General features: G+C 48.0%; 1 protein-coding gene across 1 annotated transcript in view; it reads right to left on the bottom strand.

Moving 5' to 3' along the window:
* Positions 1-16,373, bottom strand: part of MAP6 (microtubule associated protein 6) — a gene marked incomplete at both ends in the record, with an annotated part of 39,766 nt that overhangs the window by 10,192 nt on the left and 13,201 nt on the right. Inside the window, 2 exons of the mRNA XM_079547743.1 lie at positions 854-1,050; positions 2,089-2,302. Coding sequence (XP_079403869.1) covers positions 854-1,050; positions 2,089-2,302 — 411 coding nt within the window. The remainder of the gene's footprint in view (positions 1-853; positions 1,051-2,088; positions 2,303-16,373) is intronic.

Below are 16,373 nucleotides of genomic sequence, written 5' to 3'. Positions count from 1 at the left end.
GTAAAGAAAAACAGACCAAGATTCAAATCAAACCAGAGACAATAAAAAAGATGCACATCCTAAGGGAAACAATTGGGAAGAACTGCCTGCAGATAACCTGGTCTGAGCAGCCACGCACTTGGGAAGTCTCCAAGTGACCTCAACGCCTTCCCTCACTCCTATCTTGTATCAAGGCCTTCAAGTGGTTCTGATGAGCGAAGTTGCCCTGATGCAACAACATCTATCACAGCTACGCCAGGGGATGATTTGGCCCCTTATGTGCAGTGGGACCTCCTTCCCCATTGCTGGAGCAAAACTCCAACTGGTGTCACCAGGAGAAATGGCTCTTGGCCACACCACCACCTCTAATGGACTGATGGCAAACCACAGCACTGCGTATGAACTTTGGTCCTCTCCATGTTCGAAGGCCTGCTGACACCAGTGGGAGACGAGCAAGCCTGATCCCAAAAAGGGCTTCATGGGATGAGAGCACAGCCCCCTGGCAGCACACTGAAGGACCAAGGACAGGACAGGCTGTTGGACACAACGGCTGACCCATCACCTCCATCTCCTGCAATCCTCACGCATTCCCACATCCCTCCTGCGCTCATCCTCACTCTGTGCAGAGCCGTGTTGTGCAGGCAAAGCAGAACAACCTGACCTCAGAAACAAGGATTCGCTAATCCTCCTTGGAAATAAAACAGAAAAGCTTCTAATACAATCAGAACAAAAAGCAGATTAGAAGCCTCTAATTAATTTTGTGGCCTTTATTTAATCAAAGGAAAAAAAAAAAGAAAAAAAAAAAAGAAAAGAGAAAAGGAAAGGAAGGAGGAAAAGAAAAAAGAGAAAGAAAGGAAAGTGCAGTGACATTTACTCTTTTGCCTCAGCCAGTTTATTGTTCATCTCTTTACTTTTCTCCTTGTCCTCTGGCTTTGCTGTGTTGGAGGTCTCGGCGCTCTTTTTCTTGGCAGCCCGTCCAGATGCAATCTGCTTGTCTTTGGCCTTTTTCAAGGGTTTATGGCTTGTTGTGGTCTTTTTTGGTTTGGAAGGCTTTACGCTAGGCTTTTCGACCTGCATGGAGAGTGAAAGGCCAAACAACACAGAGACAGAGAGAGAGGGAGAGAGAGACACAAGGACAGGCGGAAAACAGGATTTAGATGAGAGCCACTGTGAATGTTGTTTATCTATTCTATTCTATCTTAGCTATGCCCTGCCATGAAGGGAGGGGAGCAGTTCTCTGTCTTCAGGAGGGCTTTGCAAGCCCCAAAGGGGCTGTTTTCCTCAGTTGAAAGCCAAAAAACAATGCTCAGGACAAAGAGGCAGGTACAAATCCAAGTTACCCGGGGATGGTTGGGGTGCAGGACACTGAGTGGCATCTGAGCCAAGTCTACAGCTTGTCCTGCATCCATCTGTTTCTAAAGCCCCTAAAGTAGGAGAGATCACTTCAAAATGAAGTAGGAGCAGAAGTTTTAAGTTCTTCCATGCTGGCCTTGCTATCCCACCATGACCTCACAAATCCAAGCAGTCACAAACTCTGGGAAGGAAAATGATCCCAGGCTTAAAACTGAATCCATTTACACGCAAATCCTCTGCTACTTGGAGAACAGAGACTGGGTGAGATTTCAGCCCAAGCCTCCTTGACACATCCTCCATCTAACCAAAGCACAAAGGGCTGAACATCAGGATCTGTGGAGCTCTCTGCGTTAACTGCAGATGAAGATCTGGCTCTTACCAGGTTGTTCCTGGGATAAAGTGTAACATGATGTGTCAATAGCTTTAGAGGGAAAAAGAGAAAGCCATCTGGATTAATGACCTGGGAAATAACAAAGCCAAATACAGTTCATTTGGACCCTACCCTCACTTTCGTACAGTTTTGATTCCCAAGTACATCAACCTACCTTAGACCCCAGCTGCAGAACTAGCCGATCTTTAACATCCCTTCCTATCCAAACCACTCTAAGCCAGCCCTGAGGATGCACCCACTGGACAGAAATGGAGATGCCACATAAGAGGAACGAACACAAACGGTGCTCAGCCCAACCTTACTGTGTTGGACACGTCCTACCAGGAGCAGGGGTGGTCCTGGGACCCTTCTGCTGTGTTCCTCACCTTTGGAGGTTCTTTGTAAGGTTCGCTGTAGAGAGTGCGTATCCTTCTGCGCTCCAGGAATTTGTTATCAGCTGGAGCAGGCTTACTGGTTTCCCCCTTGAACTGAGCGCTGTAACTGGTTTCGTGGGTCATTTTCTCCTCTGGAGGCTTGTACTGGGCCTTCGCTTTTATAGCCTTCACGGGCTTGACGTCTATCCAAGGTCTGAACTCATTTCTGAAGATCAAGAAAGAAAAGGTTTCGTGAGTCAAAGAAAGGGGAGTGGTAACAAAACCCAGCAAGATCTAATGGAAGGGGTTTTGCCCTTAAGCTTTCACTACATTAGGCAAAATCCAAATGGAATTTGATCTGTAGAAATCAGCCAGTCCCAGGCACTGCACAACCCATAGCTACTTCTGTTTGAAACCACGGATGCTTTGTTGGCTGTACAGCATCACCTCCTCACTGAAGCTACCTGCAAACAGCTCCTGACCCCCACAGGGTGGAAAAAACTATTTAGACAAGAAACATTAAAACCCGTGTTCTGCTCCATGCTGTTGGCAACTCAACACTTCTCAACAACCTTCCCCAGAAGCAGAGGGGAAGAGTGAGGAAACAAAATTTCCTGTAGCTCACCCCTTACCCTGTAAGCACTGAGGTGCATCGCATCTATATTTCACCAAGTTATGTTCAACCACTTTTGTCAGCTCTGTGAAGGAGTAATAAAAGAGCTGTCCCCGATGCAAACTCGAGCAGATGAGGTAATGCAATATTTATAATGTATTGTGAGCTATGGCTTCTTCCTTATTAGCTGAAGGTGAATTCCAGAGTTACTGAAAACACATTAGTCCTTCCTTTGGATAGAGCTGCAGCCTTCTGAGAGCACAACTAAACAAAAATAAAAGCATTTTTCAAAGGTCTTTAGAATCTCCTGGACATGTTCTGTTCCCCACCTTTCTCTTGCGTTTTTCAGTTCTTCCCCACAGAGCACCACCACCTTTGTGGTTCTGAAGCAAACCATTTCATTTTGTCTCTAAAAACTGTCATTCATCAGAGAACGGAGACAGAGAAGCCCCATTCATCAGAGAATGGAGATGCCCCAGCGTGTGGCTGCGTTAGATAGGTTGTGCAGACATTGCATCATCACAGGATGGCCTGATTGAAAGGACCACAATGGTCATCTAGCTTCAACCCCCCTGCTGTTACAGGGTTGCCAACCAACAGACCAGGCTGCCCAGAGCCACAGTCCCTTTAGGTCCTGAAGACTCCAGCACAAGCTCCAGGAGTTACTCCAAAAGCAGTGGCCGAAGCCCTCTGCAAAAGAGTGGTTTTTCCTTGGAGAATAAAGCTCTGTTCTTAATGTTGTGACCTGTGAGGCAAGAGGAGGTTGCAGACCCTGTCCCTGCCATTTAATGCCCCATAGGATGCATCACCGAGCCCCACTTCAGGGTACTATGTCCCTGCCAGTCAGTCCTTCCCTTAACAGCTCTGAGCATCTTAATCAGCTTCAACCAAATCTGACAACTGGTCCCACAGATACTCAGCTTTTACTTTAATAAAAGTCGGCAGTTGGACTGAGGCCAAAGGCTCAGGAAAGCTTTAATACACGCACGCTCCTCCTTCAATTAGTGGAATGCCTACATTAAGGACTCACCACTTCTGCAGGATGTCCTTGTATTTAACACAGACACAAAGTCTGCAGAGCCCAGAGAACCTTTCCTATCCCAGAGGTGGGAGACTGCCTTAGGGTGACCTGGATGGCTCCCTGGGCTCACTTAGACACTTATATCTATGAAACAATTTCCACATCCATCTCTCCACCCTTCCTTAGTTTTGATTCCAGATACATCTATCTTTTCCCCCAATTTCTTCACAGCTTGGGGCGGTGTGGCTGGAGGACTGCGTAGAGGAAACGGACCTAGGGGTATTGATTGATGCTCGGCTGAACATGAGCCAACAGTGTGCCCAGGTGGCCAAGAAGGCCAATGGCATCCTGGCTTGCATCAAAAACAGCGTTGCAAGCAGGAGCAGAGAGGTGATTGTTCCCCTATATTCAGCACTAGTGAGGCTACACCTCGAGTACTGTGTCCAGTTTTGGGCCCCTCACTGCAAGAAAGATATTGAGGCCCCGGAACGTGTTCAAAGGAGGGCAACAAAACTGGTGAGGGGTCTGGAACACAGGGCTGCTGAGGAGAGGCTGAAGGAGCTGGGAATGTTCAGCCTGGAGAAGAGGAGCTCAGGGGAGACCTTATTGCTCTCTATAACTTCCTGAAGGGAGGCTGCAGTGAGCTGGGGGTCGGCCTCTGCTCTCGTGTCATCAGTGATAGGAGCAGAGGGAATGGCTTCAAGCTACGGCAGGGGAGATTCAGGCTGGACATGAGGAAGTATTACTTTTCAGAAAGGGTGGTCAGGCACTGCAATGGATGCCCAGGGAGGTGGTGGAGTCACCGACCCTGGGGGTGTTCAAGGAAAGGCTGGATGTTGTGTTGAGGGACATGGTTTAGTGGGAGCTATTGGGAATGGGGGAACGGTTGGACTGGATGATCTTTTAGGTCTTTTCCAACCTTGGTGATTCTATGATTCTATGATTCCAGATACATCTATCTTTTCCCCCAATTTCTTCACATCTCTCCCTCATCTGTTACTGTTAAGCCCTTCTTGTGCTTGGGATAATAGAGCAACAGGGCCAGAGATGCTGCCTGCATGAAGGATGCTATTCTTCATGGAACTGTGTTGCACTGAACAGAAGCACATGAATGGGCTCATCTGTGTCCCCTCGGCTGCCGTTCACCAAATGTCACCCATTCATCTACAGATATCCCTCTGCAGCCCATTGTTAAAACACCTCTCCCAAACAAAGGCTTGATAAAAAAGGATTGGAAACATCTGTAAAGAACTGGATTAAAGATGTGGTTTTACTGATAACGTCCAGCTGCAGCTCCTAAAGAAGACAGGAAGCTTCTTTCTAAGACCCACTTTTGGTCCATAAGTAGATTACATTTTCAATTGCTTTTAAAGGAAACAAAATCATGCAATATTTCTCCAAGTTCAAGTCTGTCTGTCACTCAGATCCCTTCCTAGCAGCTCCTGAACCCGTTCAATCTTTTCAATTGTACTTGCAGCAGAAAGCCCAGCGCTGAAAATTACAATACACTGCATTACAATGAACAGAATAAACACCCAAATGGTGTTCTTCAGCTGAGGGAATGCCAGCTAAAATTCATTTTCCCACTCATTTTCAGGCCACGGACAGGTGGTCAACCAACCTACACGTACCAACAAGCCAACCAGTAAACCTGAGCTATCGCTTATGGCATCCAACAAATGGCTAAGAGACAAAGGATGGAGGCAGCAGATCCATGCACACAGGAGCTGGACTTTAGGGACGGAAGACAAGCCAGGATTTGTTCATTCTGCTGCTCACAGAAAGCTTGGAAGCAGCATGACCGTGTTTGTTACCATAGCGTCTGGCATCCTCATTATGCACAGCATTGTGCAAACACACAGAAAGAGACGGATGCTCCTGGAAAGCCCAAGATCTCCACAGACAAGACAGACACACGGGAAAAAGGGCTGCCAAAATGCTAAAGCAGGAGATCAAGCGTGGAGCTGAGCTGTGGTGTCTGCAGTGCTACAACCAATCTTACTACTGCTGCACTACACCACGGCCGGTCCCTGCAAGCACAAGCGAGAGCACAGACCATGCTGTCATGGAGCCTTACCATGCCTGGTGTGCACCAGCTGCTCTCTGCTGGGACCACCTTCATGCACTGAGGCCCAGAACTGTGCCCAGTTCTGCATTTCTGCTATCTAGAGCAAAGGCTCATCTACTACAGCTGTAGTGCAGCACACTGATCTCAGTGCCTATCTTCATAAAGCCATAGAATGACAGAATGGCCTGGGTTGCAAAGGAGCTCAATGCTCATCCAGCTCCAACCCCCTGCTGTGTGCAGGTCGCCAACCAGCAGCCCAGGCTGCCCAGAGCCACATCCAGCCTGGCCTTGAATGCTTGCAGGGATGGGGCATCCACAGCCTCCTTGGGCAAGTGTAACAGACACAGGCTATTCTGTGCTGGTTGTGTAAGTGACCAGAAATCTCACTGTGGTTCGTTGCTGTAACCAGAATCACAGAACCACAGAATACCCCGAATCAGAAGGGAGCCACAGGAATCACGGAGCCCAACCCCAGCCCCACACAGCACCCCCAGACCCCAACCCTGTGGCTGACAGTGGTGTCCCAGTGCCCCCTGAGCTTTGGCAGATCGGGGCTGTGCCCACTGCTCTCCAGGTCTGGTGTCTCCCCATCACATTGATGTGATCTCCCCATCACATCCACAGTGTCACCACAAGCTCGTGTTGTCCCAGTGGTGCATGGCATTGTTGCATGCTCCTCCAGCAGTCACACTGTGAGACCCCGTGCTCTCAGGGATTGTATCCTTTGAACACTGATATGTTCCATACAGGAACAAAGAATTGAGAGCAAAAGCAGCAGCTCAGAGCCTGGGCTTTTGGATTCTTGCACTAGTAGAGGTGCCGGTTGTCTGAAGTATTGTACTGGCTGTTCCTGAAGCAGAAAACTATCCTAGCATAGAGAAAGGCTTTGGGAACACCTCAGGACTATTCAACATCCCTATTACCCACAGGGTGCCAAAAACTTGCAAATTCCGGCTGCAGGCTGCAGTGAGCACTGAAAATGTTATCCTTCCCTGCTGCGAGAATCATAGAATCACACAGGTTGCAAAAGCCCTCCCAGATCCCCAACCCCAACCCACCCCCAAAATGCCCCCTGCCCACATCCCTCAGTGCCACATCCCCATGGTTCTGAACACCCCCATGGACGGTGACCCCACTCCCTGTGCAGCTGTGCCACTGCATCACCACTCTTTGGAGAAGAAATTTTCCCTAATATCCAACCTGACCCTCTCCTGGAGCAACTTATGGCCATTACTTCTCATCCTATCACCGGTGACCCGTTGGTTCTAGTATCTCCACTCCTAGAAGAGCACAGAGCTCAACCTTAAAAGAAAAGCCCTCTGCTCACACTGCGTGGTGAGACATGAGTCTGGGCTGCTGTCAGTGTGGCCATACCCAACATGCCCAGCTCTGCTTTCTTTGCTGCTCCTCATTTTGCTGAGGAAGTTTTGAAGCATTGCTATCTCGGCACAGCATGAAAGGGCTGAGCTGAAATAGCAGCAAACTCCGGGTCTCCTGATTTTCTGCCCATCTCTGAGCCTCATAAAGAATAATCAGAATCAATCAGCAACTCAATGCTGACCTCAAATGGAAATCGAAATTAAACTCACCAACAAAAAAAGATGCTGCGAGACATTAGATGACCTCTTGCAAAACAAATGCGGCAGGAAAAACTCTAGCAGTGATGATGGGAGTTTAACCATCTCCAGATGAGAAGGCACCTTGCAAATCAGCAGGTGCAGATCATCTTAGGGCACCTGGGTGGTTGGTTGCTTCCAGCAGAAGGAGGATGAAAGGGGAAACAGGGTCAGGTTCAACCACTTCAAAAAGGACTTTAAGGAGAGGTTCCATTTGCTCCAAATCAGCCCATGATGCTGAATGAGTTCTGTTGATGGCAGTTCCCTTGGTGCTGACCCAAACTGATTCCCTCCTCCCACTGTGCAAGTATGAAAGGAATGGCACAGGCCAAGGAGATGGGGAACTTCCCCAGAGGGAGATCTCCAGCTTAATCTGAAAAATGGCAGCTCAGCCCCAAATGGAAAAGAGCCCACTGAAAAACAAAATCCCTTTGTAAAATGTTTGGCCTGAAAGGCTCAATTCGCTCTAAAATCAAACATTAACTTACTTCTTCAGTTTCTTTAGTTCTCTTCCATCCCATTTGTTTGGCTCATTCTGACCAGGATGACATGAAATGACAATGAATACCACTATGAAAGTGCTGCAGAAGGAATATTTCAGAACATCACGTTTCTCTTTAATGCTCCTCTAAAGAAAAAGAAGTGAAAAAATACACATTTTGGCCAAATTAAGTCCTGCATTATTCTGGGATTCTCAGTCTTGCCTCTCTCAAATTCCAGCTTTTGAGAAGCTGTTATTTCTCCCAAGTGTTTTCCAGCTCCCTCCTTTCTTTTAACATAGGAAAAGAATATCCATTTGGAGTGAAAGGGTGGAAAACCTACAAACAAGGACAAAGCTTGGTCAGCCTCTGGAACACACAGCTAAAGAACGTCACCGAAGTGCAGCAGGTGATGAGGTTTAATGAAGTCCTGACTGTAGAGATGGGCGTTGAGAGTATTTAGAGTTATCAAAGGAAATTTCAGCAACGCGTTCATAGAATCATAGGACCTTTAAGGTTGGAAAAGCCCTCTGAAATCCCCCAGCCCAACCCCAGCCCACCCCCACCGTGCCCACTGCCCGGTGCACCGCGTCTGCAGCTCTTATGTGTGTGCTTAAAGACAGCTTTATCCTCTAATGCCCACGCCATCATTTCGTACACAATAATTTACTGTAAAGCTGCGCTGGGAACTGTGAATGGTGTCATGAAGCTCCTGGTGCCCGAGGAGGGGTGAAAATCCATATATCCCTGGGTAAGGCTTGTCACGTACAGCACTGGTAGAGAAGAGAGGAATGTGCTGAGCCTCCAGCCGGGCGACTCCAACAGCGGCTGAAGCAGGCAGTGAGCAAGACATGATTAATGAAGGGGATGAAGTCAAGTCTTCTGGCAGAACAGAACCATGCTGCAATCCATTTATGAAAGCTGCTTGAATCAGCAGCTTACAAATCATGGGTATTGCACTGCCCGAGGGCCATGTAGCGTGGTTTTCCAAGGATGCAGAAATATTGCTCATGTTCAGAATGTCCCAAATATACGTCTGAAGGGGACGGTGAACATTGCAAAGGGCCAAGAAGCTGAAAGAGTCACAGAGTTGCTGAAGACCAACTCAAATGCTAACAGCCCTGGCATTGCTCATGCCTTGGGATAGAGATATCCAAGACTTTCCGTAAGGAACAATCAGTCTCGGGACACTGAGCAATGTGGAGAGGTCCAGCTATGATAGAAAAGGGTGAGCTGGACCTTAAATTCAGAGCAGAGGGCACATCTGGGCACCCACGGCCCACTTACTTGTGTGCCAACACTCCTGTGATCACCTCTGGAGAAAGACAGCAGGAGATCCCACTGTTCAAATGCAAAATGTTCATCTAGAGATCTGGGAACCCAACAGCTTTGAGACCTCAGGAACCCCCCTGGAACCTCATAACCTCACAGAGACTTGCTAGTTTACTCCTGCTTGAATTTCCCTTGATGTTACAAGCTCATGGGTTCTGCTGAGGAAGGGGTAAAGGGAAGAAAATGTGAAAACAATACCGGGTTTCTAATAATCTTATTTGCAATCCAACTCAACACAACTCCAACACTCCCTTTGTAACAGCTGGCTTTCCCAAGGGTCTAAAAGGTGACTGCCCACAGCATGCCTCATTCCACTGGGAGACCCAAAGCCAAAGCCCCATTTCCATTCAAACACGAAGATGAGGCATGCTCTCAGTAACCCATCCTGGCAACCACAGCCATATCCTACACCAAGCTGTGACACCAACAGTCCACATGTTGGCCATACCTTCTGGAAGCTGCTGTGCTGTCACTGCGCACGCTCCAGCCTCTGAAGTCAGTGAATTTAATGCCACTGTGGTGAAGGCTGCTGAGAAAAGTTCCTGGGGTGATCACAGCCTGGCATTTCTGAACAAGCCTGCAGAAATAACCCATCTGTAAATGTCATGTTCACCCCTGGAAAATGGGTCAGGGCCAGGCTGAAGTGCTGCTGACATCCTCCTTAGTGGGCTGTGTGGCTATTCTCCAGCTGTTTGGAGCAAGAGTGGTGTCAGTTCAGCAAAACACTTCACTCTACACGTGGTGGCTTTCTGCTGCTCCTTACATGTAAATACGAGCATCCTGAATCACAGTGTGGCAGACGACATTGACAAAGCTATATGTGAATCTACAGTGTGAATTTTAAGAAGGGAACCTAGCTCAGCAAGATATGCTACTTGAGGTTGAGGAAAATGAAGCTTTTTGGGTCAAGCAAAGCAATTCAGGTTGGATATTAGGAAAAACTTCTCCCAAAGAGTGCCATTCAGGCACTGGAATGGGCTGACGATGAGGTGGGAGAGTCACTGCCCATGGAGGTGCTCAGTGGGCAACACTGGCGGTAGGTGGACAGTTGGATTAGATGGTCTTAGAAGTCTTTTCCAACCTCAATGATTCTACAATTCTATAATTGCATTTCATGAACCCATAGTAAGATCAGTCCACCCAGAGATCCAGCAGCAGAATGGGGTAGGAATCCAAAGGCCTTTCAGCAAGGATGGGCCAGGATGAAGAGCTGCTGAAGGAGTCCTCACCAAGTGCGTTCACCTTGTGGTCCCCTGAGCAGGAGCTGCTGGGAAAACCCCCATCCTGACTTTCTGGGAAGCTCTGTCTGAAGCCCTGTAAGCTCCACGCCAGTTCCCGTTCCTGAGATCCTGGCCCTTCTCCAGCCATGCTTTAATAATGCTGCAGTTCAGCTGCATCAGAACCGCAAGGTTTGTCCTTGAGGCAAAAGATGCAGACTGGCAGTACTGGGGATGGCAGGTAAGGTTGTACTCAAATTTGCTGAAATGATCACCCAAATCACGGTGCAGAAGAACGGGTGTTTCCAAAGGCAGGCCAGGAAATGAAATGGAAGCTCTGGCTTTCTGTTGCAGCGATGTTATTCGACTCGCTGCGTGTTTCTCCTCCCTTTAGGGGATCATTACTTCCCTTCTTTCTGTGATTCTAATGCAGCTGAAAATTAGCGTTGCACTTTGATTGCCTTTCTCGTCTGCATGACAGGGTAATTGCTCACCCTGACACGGGAGCAGAAATAGATCCAGTGGTGAAGGGGGTAAAGGAGGAACAGCACGCAGTTTAGACAAGCAGCTATTGGCTTGCCACTGCATCGATGACTTTGGTCATACGCTGCTCACCACAGGAGCTACTACATGCCTACATCTGAATACCCTTCACATGCTGTCTGTGCACCAGGTGTTCAAAGACCCAATGGTGCACATAAAAACGAAGGAATGAGTTAGTTCTCAGTTTCAGTTATGATAAAAATGCAATGCTGGTGTCAGCTTTCATGAAAGATGCAGTTACTTGATTTCAAAAGGTGTGGCCACGCAAGGACAAGTGAGAGCTTGGGTTGGGATCCCCTTGAATATCTGAAGGGGACAGACTCTTCAGCAGGGCCTGTTGTGATAGGACAAGGGATTTCAAGCCAAAGAGGGGATATTTAGATTTCCTTATTTAGATATAAGGAAGGAGTTGCATACAGTAAGGGCAGTGAGGCACAGGTTGCCCAGAGAGGTGGTGGTTCCCCATCCCTGCACACACCTGAGGTCATGGGATGGGGCTGTGAGCACTGATGGAGCTGTGGGTGTCCCAGTTCACTGTGGGGAGTGGGACTCAATGGCCTTTAGGGGTCCTTTACAACTCAACCCTTTCTGTGATTCATAGAGGAAGCATTGAGGAAGAAGGACTATTGAATAGAACAGCAGTGAACCAAGCCCCATGGCAAACTTCGTGCCAAGATTAAACAGAATTCAAGTTTTTGTCTTGCATCAGCCTAGAGCAGTAACATGATGCCAAAAGTCCAAAGCAATGAAACCCCCAAGTACCATGTATTTCATAGACACACACAGTCATTGTGGTTGGAAAAGACCTTCCAAGCTCCCCAGCCCCAACTCCAACCCATCCCACCAAGTCCACTCACTTGTCCCTCAGCGCCACATCCCTACAGTTCTGGAACGCCTCCAGGAATGAGGTGCTCCTCACTCCCTGGGCAGTCTGTGCCACTGCATCACTGCTCTCTGCGAAGGAACTGTTCCTAATACCAACCTGAACCTCCTCTGGGGCAAATTCCTTACATACTGTGCATGGCAGCAGTCTAATCTGACAGTTTACAAGGATGAATGGTGACAGGACAAGGGGAATGGCTTTAAAGTGAGACAGGGGAGGTTTAGGTTGGATGTGAGGAGGAATTTTCTCAGCCAGAGGGTGGTGAGGCAGTGGCACAGGTTGCCCAAGGAGGCTGTGGATGCCCCATCCCTGCAGGCATTCAAGGCCAGGCTGGATGTGGCTCTGAGCAGCCTGGGCTGCTGGTTGGCGACCTGCACACAGCAGGGCTTGGAGCTGGATGAGCACTGTGCTCCTTTGCAACCCAGGCCATTCTGTGATTCTATGATTCTATGATATCCTGGCAGAATGCCCTCCACCTTTGATGCTCCAGCCATTCACAACAGTAGATGTATCCTTGATCCCCAATGGATAGAGAAGTCTGCAGCCCAGCTTAGAAGCCAAGGTGCAGCAAGCACAGCTTCTTGTTTTCTGTTAAATCACTCAAACCTGAGTGTAGGAGGAACCAGGTATCTCCAAAGTGATCTACTTCCCCATCTCAAATTCTCCAAGCTAAAGTCTCACACGAGAGCAGAGCACACACCTATGCTTAGGCTCCCAAGTCATTTGATTTTATCCTGTATTTGTCTAAGAGGTAAAAATATAAAAGATAATATATGATACAGGTGTCTTGCATAAACAACCTTTGGATGCATCTTCTGTTCTTGCAATTCAAATCCTTGGTCCAAATCCAAATCCACCTTACTTCATCCTTCCACAAGCCACGTCTGCAATTAATAGGGTGCAAGCAGAGCACTGTGGGTGCCCCATTCTGGAGGGCCCCAAGGCCATGGGGCAGACTGAGCTGGGGGATACCCAGCCAGTGGCAGATTGGGGCTGGGGAAGCTCTAAGGTCCAACCCAACCACCCTATGATTCTATGAAGCCTCAGCATTGCCTTCCTACTGTGTGCACAGTTGTGTTCCCCACAGAGATCACCACAAATCCTTTGGCAAGAACTGTTCCAGCAGAACCTCCCTGAGCCCACTGGCTGGCAGCACGGGTGCCAGCTCCAATATAATGTGCATTTCAGGGTAAATGGCTCCACAGCTCAATGAGCTGCATGTCCCCAGCGTGCAACCCAAGCAGGTGAAGTCAGGCACGGGGAGGAAAGCTGCACACAACATATGCGGGGTGACAACTACACAGCTACAAGTAATGCAACGTGAAGCAGACGAGTGCAAGATTAACCTACATTTGGTCTGACCACGTGCCTGTTCTGTGCCAGTGTTTGTGCACGTGTTTGAGCTTGTGGTATTTCCTTACAGGATTATTTTTTTAGCACATATGGTGAGTTGCTGGGTTTGACAGAAAGGGCTGAATTCTGTTTTCTCTTTTATGCCTTTCTGTGCAACGTAGCCATTGAGTTAAAATTCTGACACTGTAATTTTAACTGGAAGAAGCATAATAGAGATGGGTATGACATGCACAGGTGAGTCTTGGTGGAGAGTCTTGACCTCAGCATTCCAGTAGGGCACCAGCACAGGCTGCCCAGGAAGGTATCCCAGGAAAGGGGAGATGTGGCTCTTGGGGACATGGGTTAGAACAGTCACAGGTATGGGCTGTTGGTTGGACTGGATGATCTTATTGGTCTTTCCAATCTTAAAGATTCCATGACTCTATGACCCTATGATATAGGATGCTATGATGATGGGAGCTAAGGGAAAACACTATGGGGCTGAGTCACATTCCCCTCACCCCGACCCTTAACGGACCCAAAACTGAGGTGCAAATTTGCTTTGTGCAACAGAAAGCAGAATTTGGTGCCTATTTCTGAAGATATTACACTATTAAAACACATCATATTTAATGGAGCAACACTCAGTCCACGCTGCTTATGGTCTCATCTTTCCTTAGGAGCTACCCCTGCTTGCAAAAGGCACAGAAGTGGATAAAATGTAGAAAATGTGTTAAAAATGCCCTCTGCAAGCGTGGGAGCCACCAGCATCACTGGGGCATGGATGAGGTTGTGAGGGGAAGACACGCTGACTCCAGTTCCCCACCACAGGATTTGTCCCATGGTATTGGATCTGCAAACACTGGGACCACCTCAGGGGAATCTAGGAAAAGGGCAGCGTGGCAGATGGCTGCACGGCCACATTTCCTCCTAATTAACCAAAACGAGGGCTGGCATAAATGCACAAAGCAATTACTGGTCCCATGCTGACTGCACCGAAGCTGTCACAAAATAGAAGAGTGCAAGGAGGGCTGGGGAAGCTTCGTAGATCTGCACCATCTGCAAACCCAGATCTACAAAGGTGTGCTGCTATCCCCTTCCTAAAGCAAAACCAAACCAGAAACCAACAAAAACTGGTGGAATAAAACTTAAAAGCACACGTTTACAGCTCATCTGCAATGGACAGGAAGGAGGATTTGTTATTGCTAAGCACCAACCTTTGCGTGTAGCAAAGGTTTACGGCCTCTCCACTGGGCAAATAACATGCATTTGGAGAGCAGATGATGTGCAAATACTTCTTCCTTTGGAGCTGTTCCAAGCTTCATCAAGAAATAAAGCATGCAAGGGATAAGTGTATTAAGCAGGTACTTAATTGTGAGAGGAGACCAGAGACAAAGGCACCGTCTCCAAGGCACAGCATGCGTGCTTTAAGCACAATCCTGGATTGATATTTATTGCAACTGACAGAGCAGAAAGGCTCAGAAAAAGCACTCTTTCCCCCTCCATAAATAATTCACCCATCGTAACAGTTCATAAAATGTTTATATTAAGTAATAATTAAATAGTGCATTGCCTAAAAAGAAAAATAACTTAGGTTGCAGCCAGGATGAAGGATTGGGAGACGTTGTTGCCCTATGGCTGCCACATTGGGTTCTCTGCTGAGTTAAAGGGGCAGTTTCCCAACAAAAGGGCTTTTCCCATTGATCTCCATGAGGGGAGAACACGGATCTCTGTTTTCACATAAGGAAGTTGCATTGTTTTCCATGCAAAGGCTTTGAGCCAGGCAGGGTGGGGTCAGCAGTCCCACATTAACCCTATTAACTGCTGAGCGATGACTTTTGACTTCAAACCACCAGCTATGCACACAGGCTTCAAGCCCATTAAGGGGTTATTCGGCCTTTGGTCATGGAGAAACACAAGGTCCAACATGGCATCAGCCTCCAGCACAACCTCAGCACGGGATAAAGGCTGGCAGGGAGAGCAGTGGGTGATGGCTGATAGCATCCATCAAATGTCATCACGCATACACCCATGCAACTCTTATTAAACCTTTAATTGCTTGATCCAACCTGTGCCTTGGGGAACGTAAAGAAAAACAAGCAGCTCCAAGGTCACTGCAGGCAGAAAATCAATGCGGGGAACGAATGCTAAGGACTTTCTTTCCCCTTAGTTTCAAAAAGAGGGACTGTGGAGACATCCTGCTGCCACCCTCAGTGGCCACAACATCTCTCAGCCCTGCTCCAGCAGAACACTGGGTATGTTCTTCTATTCAGCACACAAGCCCTGCTCCTCTCCATGGGCTGGAGCATCCCAATGGACCTCTGCATCTCTGCAAAGACAGTTATCTGCCTCCTTCGTGCTCTGCATCCTGCCCACAATAACTGAACACCTTCCCCCTCGTTAGTGACCGTGCTTTCTGCCCTCCTCACCTCCCTGATGGACCTCCTTTGGTCCACAGCTCTGCCAAAATACAAAGCCAAATCCTGAGCAAGAGTTAACCTGAGGCTTTACTAATGTGTAAAGACGATACACCTTACGCATCACATTCCTCTACATACATACCAGTACATTACTTTTTTTGGTGTGTTTTTTTTTTTTTTTAATTACTGCTTCCTAGACTTTCTTTTTCAATGCAATAATAATTACTGACATTTGGTTTTTGAGCTACCACTGTTATTTCTCCCTATTTGTCACACCCCCGTCTCTCCTGGACTGCTTCACAGCATCACAGAATGGTTTGGGTTGAAGGGACCTCAAAGATCACGAAGCTCCAACCCCCCACCAATGCAGGGCCACCAACCTCCCCATCTCACAGCAGCCCATGCTGCCCAGGGCCCCATCCAACCTGGCCTCCAACACCTCCAGGGATGGACGGGGCATCACAGCCTCTCTGGGCAGCTGTTCCAGCACCTCACCACTCTCTGAGTAAAGAACTTCCCTCTTCCCATTTATTTCAGGCTGTTTCACCAATATGTCAAGATCTCTTTGAATTCCAATTCCAGTATGCAAAATGATTTCACCAGACACAAGTGATGCAGTCAGCATACAGATGAAATATAGCACTGTACAGGCAGTCAGGTGGGGTAGTCCTAAAGTCCCTTTCTGTCCTCAAAAAGCTCCTATACACCATAAGGTACTGATGCTAGGGAGGTATTTCCATGGTAACTCGCAGGTAACTAGTGATAGGATGAGA

The sequence above is a fragment of the Tetrao urogallus genome (genome assembly GCF_951394365.1).
Source record: "Tetrao urogallus genome assembly, chromosome: 1".
NCBI lineage: Eukaryota > Metazoa > Chordata > Aves > Galliformes > Phasianidae > Tetrao > Tetrao urogallus.
Note: the sequence above shows the minus strand (reverse complement) of the source record. Positions and strands in the feature narration are given on the sequence as shown.